The sequence below is a fragment of the Arachis ipaensis genome, chromosome B04, assembly GCF_000816755.2.
Source record: "Arachis ipaensis cultivar K30076 chromosome B04, Araip1.1, whole genome shotgun sequence".
Lineage (NCBI taxonomy): Eukaryota > Viridiplantae > Streptophyta > Magnoliopsida > Fabales > Fabaceae > Arachis > Arachis ipaensis.
Genome location: NC_029788.2, coordinates 129,641,853 through 129,649,870, shown reverse-complemented (window position 1 = coordinate 129,649,870; position 8,018 = coordinate 129,641,853). Strand labels below are relative to the sequence as shown.

The window sequence follows — 8,018 nt, the reverse complement described above, 5'->3', positions numbered from 1 at the left end:
ATTTTGTGAGGGAGCTTCATCTTCCAAAGGTTGATCCAGGGGCTTTTTGCTGTATCTTAGTTGGACAGAGTTCAAGCGGATGGTGTAAGAATAGGTACGCCACTCTATAGCCTGATATTGTATCATACTTCTTTTGTTTGTTCAGTGTCCATTGGAGTGTGTCATCTCCACCTTCAATTTTCAAAGATAGAATTCTAGTTGAAATATCACTTGAAAAGATCTCTGTAATTAACGACGGATTCCAAATTCTTTCTTCAATAATCAGATCTTTTACTCTGGGAGCAACAATGGCCGAGTGTTGAACATTTATTGGTACAGTGAATGGATATGGGGGAGGCAACCATGGGTCATCAAACGTATGAATATTTATACCATTACCTATTCTCCAGGTAAGTCCCTTCTCCACCACATTTCTACCTTGCAAAACACTTCTCCATCCCCAAGAAGAGAGTGTTCCAAGTTTTGCATTTAGAATATTTTCATTTCTGAAATATTTACCTTTGTAAATTCTGGCCAATAGAGAATTAGAATGTGTTGCTATTCTCCAATACTGTTTGCCTAATAGAGCAAGGTTTTGAGCCTTAAGTTCTTTAAAACCAAAACCTGCTTCTTTTCTTGGGCGGGTCATAATGTCCCAAATGATCCAGGCCAGTCGTCTTTCGTTTTTTTTACCCACCAGAATTGAGTCAGTAAGGAGTAAATATCAGATATTAGACTGTTTGGTAATCTGAAGCAGGAGAGAGTGTAAATCGGGATGACCTCCCCAATTGCCTTTAATAAAACTAATATTCCCCTAGCAGATAATAGGTTACGCTTCCAACCTTGAATTCTTTTTTGTACCTTCTCCTTAACCATGTTAAAAGTGGCTCTCTTTGATCTATTAACAACAGATGGCAGTCCAAAATATTTATCTTGAGCTCCTATGTATGAAATGTTTAAGGAGGAGGCAGCCAAAGAGGAGTGTTATGACTGAAAAAAACTACAAACTTGCCAAGATTAACTTTCTGACCGCTGAAGCACTCGTACGTAGTTCATAAATCAAGGATATTTCCACAAACATTTGAATTAGTCTTACAAAAAAGAAAAGAGTCGTCTGCAACTAGAAGATGATTGACCTTAGGACAACGCCTGTTAATCTAAATGCCCTCAATGAGACTGTTTTGTTATGCTTTGTGTAGTAAGAAAGAGAGACCTTCTACACAAAATAAGAAAAGATAGGGAGAAATAGAATCTCCTTGACAGAGACCTCTTTGTGGTTTGAAAAAATCATAGGGTTATCCTTCCATAATCACAGAATAAGAAACAGTCGTCACTAGTTCACAAATCCAAATAATCCAAAGGGGATCAAATCCTATTTTCTCCAACGTAAACCACAAAAAATTTCACTCTACTCTGTCATAGACCTTACTCATATCCATTTTGAGGGTCATCTCATGTTCCAGACCTTGTTTTTTGTTCTTGAGGTAATGCATACATTCATGGGCAATTAAGATATTATCAGAGATTAGTCAGCCTTTAATAAAAGCATTATGAAAAGGGTTGATAAGTTTATGCATCATTCCTTGAAGTCTATAAACTATAACTTTAAAAATAATTTTATAAACTACAGAAGAAAGGCTAATTAGTCTCACCTGGGACATATCTTTATCATCTGGGACTTTTGGAATCAGACAAGTTTGTGTGTGGTTGAAACTTTTCAATATGCGACCTCCCGTAAAGAACCCGTTAACTGCCTGAAATACATCACCACTGACGATGTCTCAGTAATTTTGAAAGAATTTAGCTGTTATCCCATCATCTCCTGGGGCACTCTGAGGGTGAACACTGAAAGTAGCCCGTTTGACTTCCTCTATAGTAACCGGACGTCTAAGCCTTCGGTTCATGGAAGCTGTAACCTTAGGCTCGAAGTCAGTGAATAGTGGGCTTGGATCATTGTGACAAGAGGAGGAAATAGTATCTCGAAAATAAGATTCAGGCATTCAGCTACTGCCGCTATATCAGTATTTGAAGAAAGTAATTCACCATGGTTTTCGGTCAAGTGCCAGATTTTATTCCACGAGTGCGATTACGAAATTTCTGGTGAAAGTAACTAGTATTTTGATCTCCCGACTGAAGCCATCTGACCCTAGACTTCTCCTTCCAATATAATTCTTCAATATGGAGAACCTTTTCTAGTTTGCTTTCTAAATCTAAGATGATATTACCTCCATAGACCCCTGCTGCCCAAAGCTCCTCTAATTGAGATTGAAGAGAATCAATTTCCTCTTTAGAGTTCTTTCTATTAGACTGTTGCCATAAGACAAGATTGTGTCGACACTTCTTCAATTTTTGAAATAAAATAAACATGGGGCTGCTTTCTATTCTCTCCCTCTATATCTCATTCACAATCTGTCTTACCTCATCATTAGAACACCACCGTTCTTGAAATTTGAATCGCCGTTTAGTTCTCTCTATTTTCGGGCTTAAATCAGTGAGAAGAGGAGCATGATCAGAACCTGATTCAGAAAGCTGAAGAACAGTAGTATTAGGAAATAGTTGCTGCCACTCAGAACCAACCAGCACACGGTCAAGCCGTTCCTGAATTAAATCTGGACCAGATCTCTGATTTGACCATGTAAATGGTCTGCCTACCATTCCAATATCTATTAGAGAGCTGTCATTAAAGGCTTCGATAGAAGCTGCTGACTTCACTCCCCCGCCCACCTTTTCATTCTGGTTTGAAATAGCATTAAAATCACCAGTGATTATCACTCGTCCTTGAAATGCTTGAATAATAGGTTGAAGAGCCTCATACTATACCCGCCTACCTTGATCATGAGAGGTCAAATGAACTCCAATAATACCCCAAGAAACATTAGTGCCCACTTCCACCATCGAGGCCACAATGTAAAAGTTGTCATAACTAATAATCTGAACATTGTATCTCTCCTTCCATGCCAAAGTAAGGCCACCAGCAACTCCTGATGGATCCACAATGAACCAATCTTTGAAACCGCAAGATTTAAGCTGTGCTTCTACTTGTCGAGGTTGGTTTTTGATTTCACAGAGAAAAACAACCTCGGAAAAGTGGGATTTACAAATCCCTTTTAAATTGTGGATTATCAGGGGTCTCCCCAAACTCTGATAATTCCAAACTAGTAGTTTCATGGCTCCATGTGTTTCATTTGAAGCCTGGCACCCTCCACCGTCATAGCATCATTAGAATACTCCTCAAGACAGATTTTCTTCATATTTTCAACATTCTTCTTACCTCTATTCCTCCGCTTACTTCCTGCGAAAGACTCACGTGCCAAAATTTTCAAACTATGGCTCCTTTCTCTTTGTTTTACTTTTGTATTGGAGGCAGCAACTTGATTTGAAATGTTCATTGGAGAGGATATAGCAATTAATGTCTTAGGGAGAGATATATCAGGCGTGGCACTCTCTATTTCGTCCGAATCTCCCATTGTTTCCTTCCTTAGGCTTGAATCTCGTTTTTCCTTCAATTTTTTCTGGTTCCCAGTATGCTTAGACTAGAGAAGCTATCGAGTAGCCATGATGGCGGAGGCTTTTTCCTTGGCTGTGATTGTGTCTTATTTGCACTGGATTTGTTTGCATTACCAGCTTCTCCTTTCCTTTCCAATCATCTGCCTACCTGGTCTGCCCTTACCCATTCTCCAATTTTATCTTCCTTGAGTCTGTTCTGGGCTGTATCCTCAACAAAAATTTGGCAGGTTTTTTAATCATGTCCCAAATGAGCACAGTAGGTACAGAAAATACTGATTCTCTCATATCTGGTTCCTATCTCCATTAGTTTTTGCTCAGGATCAGCTAGTTTCAGGCAGTCCTTAATCCTTTTTTCTCCATTGATTTTCACTCTAGCCTTCAGGATGCGCGCCTCTCTACCTTTAATTTCAAAAAGATCAACTTCACTGATTGTACCTATACTCCCTCCAAGTTTTCGACCTACCTCCAGCGTTTTAAATTGCTCAGACAGACCCCAGAATTGAGACCATACGGGGAAGGTAGATATCACATTGCAGTTAGGTTTGCCAGATTGGTTCCGTCTATGGACATGCAGAACACAGTTTTTAAATAGTCAAGGAGCGCCTCGTTCTATCCAAATAACATTAGTTTCTAGATTTAAGAAAAATTGAAACTGGTTGGTGGCCTTTTTAACAACTCTAAAACCTACAAATTTGTTCCATATGGCATAGAGGGCATTCTCTATAGTACCAATGGAGAAAGGGCGGTCAACAAATATTCTGACTTTTGTGGCATGCGTGAATACCGTTAGAAATATCCTTATTAGCCAGAATAATCACGTCATCGTCATCACTTTCACTATCATGTCGATGAGGGTGTTGGGTCTTTCTTTGGACACTCATTGTAAAAATACAAAGACTTTGGATGAAATTAGAATATAGATAAGATAATAGATTTAGATGAGAGTAGATGGGGTGGAAGAAAAGAAGAAAAGTGATATATGCTGGGTGAAATTGATTAAAAGAAAGAAGGAAGAACCCTAATAGGGCGTTATAGAAACCCTAGCAGAGCACATTAGGAACCCTATTAAGAGAGTACTAAGAGTAACATACTAGTATTTTAGTGCGTAGCTCATTCTTAAACGTTATTGGCTAAATAAGAAGAACTGTACCTAAATATAATTGCTAAATAAAAAACTATTTTTACATAAGATATCTAAATACAAAATTACCTTTACTTTGCTAAATAAAAAACTATTTTCACATTAAAATTTACTTATTTTTTGGTCCTCCAGTGAGTATCAAACCCGAAAGAGATGGTTAAGGGACACAGACGCTCATCCATATGTGCACGTTGGTAAAATTTGCTTATTTAGTCTTTTATTTCTTTCCTTCTAATCTCTTTTTTTTTTTGGATTTCATTAACAAACAATAACTAGATTCCTTATTTTTGGTTTCTAGTTTATGAATGGGCTATAATGAGTGGATTTTTTCAGATAAGCCCAACAAGCCTTGGGCATATTTCGGCCCACCTGGGTCCACTCTGGCTTATTGTTTCCCATCCTCTCAAACATATCCGCAACGATAAAAAAAAAATCACACACAAAATAAATAAATAAATACTATCCCTAGATAAAGTTTGCCAAAATTGAAATCTACAAAAAATGAGATAAATTAAGGAAAAATACTAATCATCTAGAAAATAGAAAGGAATTGTGCAAGAGTAGTCAATTATGCCCAACACATACACATGGTACATATTTCTAACTTAGTCACAAAAAAAGAGCTTCAAAGATACTCAAATATTATAATTAAAAATCTTAGAATATGCCATATTAGGAGTCTATGGCTAATTGTTCAATAGTTTGATGAAGTGAGTCATAACTGTCTGTTTTATAGTAGCAAAATCAAAATAACACTAGAAAAAAAAAAAAGTACAATCAACATTTACACATTGCCATGACCAAATAAAGAAGCATTTGGCTTTAATTTTCCACCCTCCTTTTTTTGTGAGGTGTTTTTTTCTTTTGGCTTTTTCTTTTAATGTTGCAAAAGGTGAATATAGTGATGAGCTCAAAGCATCCATCCAGGGATAAAACCACTCACTTGTTGAGCTTGAGTTGTTGTAGCAGTTATCTGATCTGACCCTACCCCATTGTACCTATAGTCACTGCTGCATAATTACAACACAAACATTTTAGAACATTATTTTATTTAAATAAAACTAATTCAAATTTGATGCATTTATATCTAAATAGTATACACATCAACAATAAACAATAACAATAACAAAGTTTTATTATCTCATATGATGAAGTCAGTTAGTTGTATGAATCAAATGGTATCATTTATATCATGTTTAGAGAATATTTTTCATCTTAAAAAACATAATTTATGATCCTAATAAATTAGAATGCATAATTTTCTATCCTAATAAAGATATATATGAGAGTATTCTTGGAGTACCGTATTTATACTTAAATTATAGAAATATTATTAATATAATATTTTTATGTATATCTAAATTATTCATTAATATCTCCTTAAGGTGGAGCATGCAAGTCTTCAATGCCCAACTTGACCAATATTATTTCAAATTTTTTGGCATCAAAAGACATAAAAAGGTCGGTCAAGTGGGAACATAAGATGGAAGGAGGCGTTGGTGTATGATCTCATCTGTATAACAAGTATAACAAATATTTTTTTATTATATTGATTAATGTTTTAATTTATTGTTACCCAATCTGCAAAGTGGGGTTGCATTCCAGAGGTTGGAAGAAGCCTTGAGAAGAGTGAGCATTATGTGGAGCAGCATATTGATGCATACTTTGATCACCAGCTTCCCATGATTGCTGCCTATATTGATTCCTTGAATTGATTTCATCCAGCTATTTAACAAATTGTAAACATGAATTTCATCATCATCTTCTATAAAAGATAGATTATTAGTGTGAACAATGGTATGAATTAAGTTACCTTCATGCTCAAGGTTCTGTTGACATCTACCAAGATCTGCTCCTGTAATAGAAATCAATAGTTTAAAAATTGTTAATCACATGTAATAAAGATGCAAAATTCATTAGCTTGTGTCAGAAGCATGTATGTATGTACCTTATTTTGAAGATCAGTTAATTGATCCAGCATAAATTGTGTCTGAGAAATAATGCAATATTTCAAGAAGTGTAAGATAACCAAAAAAATCACATGAACATTTAAAACTTAAAGTAATGAGTTTCTTAATCAAGAGCAAGTCCTAATTCAACATTATGACTCTTTAATTTCAATTCCAAATACAGCAAAATTCTCTAAGAAAATTTTGACGTATAATCAGTTAGTCAAGATTTAGTGTCACTATATTTCATAATTGTTGCCATTTTTATACATAATGAACATTGCTATTAGCAAATTTCTTACACAAATTATGACTTTATTATACCTTTGTGGATCTCACTTGCTTCAGAGAAGAATCCAATTGCCTTTCAAGTTGCTCAAGATCTTTGGTACCCAATGGACCCAAATCTTCCCCTAGAAGATTTCTGCAGCAAGAGAGAATTAACAAAATATAGCTGATTCAATTAGTACAATAATTATGAAAAATATGAAAATTTTAATATTTTATAATTAAGGAGTTGTTTATATATGTAAAACTCACCTTTGAGTCCTTTGAAGAGATTCAAATCTTGCTTTCAGCTTCAAGTACTCACGATAGCTATTCTGTTACAAAAGAAAATAACAAATGAAAAAATATAAAATTGAAATATATAATGATCATAGAAATAGAAATTTAAATATATACCTCAAGTTCTTTGGCAGGCTTGCTAACTTCCACAGCACCATAACTGCACTTCTGATACCTCTCGAGTGTTTTGAGCATGCTGAATTTCAAGAAACACAAAAGAGGTAACATTAAATGATCAACTATTATCTTCATAATCATCGTAAGAATGAAGTGAACTTAAAATATTAGTAGCAAGAATGGTTTGATGAATTTCAGCAATATTATTGAATATCTTCTCCCAAAAATCTGTGTAACAAAACAAATGTATCATAGTTTATTCTTGAGAACAATAAAAACAATATCTAACTATTTGTAGCACTACTAAACAAACAAACTTTTCAAAATACTTTATTATAATATTTTCCAATAAAAAATATAAGATCAAAAGTGATTATTAACGTAATTAGATAGCATGATATATATATGATTTCTAAATATCAAGTAAAGGTATTTTATAAACAAGGATCTTTTTATTTGTTAGGGTAAAATTTGTAGGGCACTTCACCAACACAAACCAGCACACTCTTCGTTTCTTGGTGTTTCAGATTTAATTGTTCTTCTTCTTTTTCATATTGGTGGACTTCAAAGACTCAATTATATATATTACAACTTGGATTGCAACACTATGATTTCACTCAAAATCTATAACTCATAGATCATTGCCCCATCAAATCCAAGTTATAACCCACTCTTCTTTAAACCAATTAAATGCCCTAATTGGTTTAGCTACTATTTTTTTTTTAACTATACTAATAAATACCAAAATTAGTTATTAG

At 34.7% G+C, this 8,018-nt stretch overlaps 1 protein-coding gene across 2 annotated transcripts in view; it reads right to left on the bottom strand.

Annotated features, from left to right (window-relative positions):
* Positions 5,233 to 8,018, bottom strand: part of LOC107635470 (developmental protein SEPALLATA 1-like) — a 5,285-nt gene continuing 2,499 nt past the window's right edge. The window contains exons 2-8 of one of the 2 annotated variants that reach the window (XM_016338947.2): positions 7,261 to 7,339; positions 7,117 to 7,178; positions 6,901 to 7,000; positions 6,576 to 6,617; positions 6,441 to 6,482; positions 6,204 to 6,352; positions 5,233 to 5,634 (exon numbers count right to left, since the gene is read on the bottom strand). In XM_016338947.2, the coding sequence (XP_016194433.1) occupies positions 5,538 to 5,634; positions 6,204 to 6,352; positions 6,441 to 6,482; positions 6,576 to 6,617; positions 6,901 to 7,000; positions 7,117 to 7,178; positions 7,261 to 7,339 (571 nt within the window). In that variant the 3' untranslated portion in view covers positions 5,233 to 5,537. Of the gene's footprint in view, positions 5,638 to 6,203; positions 6,353 to 6,440; positions 6,483 to 6,575; positions 6,618 to 6,900; positions 7,001 to 7,116; positions 7,179 to 7,260; positions 7,340 to 8,018 lie in introns of both variants that reach the window. The other variant, XM_016338945.2, reaches the window with a different exon arrangement.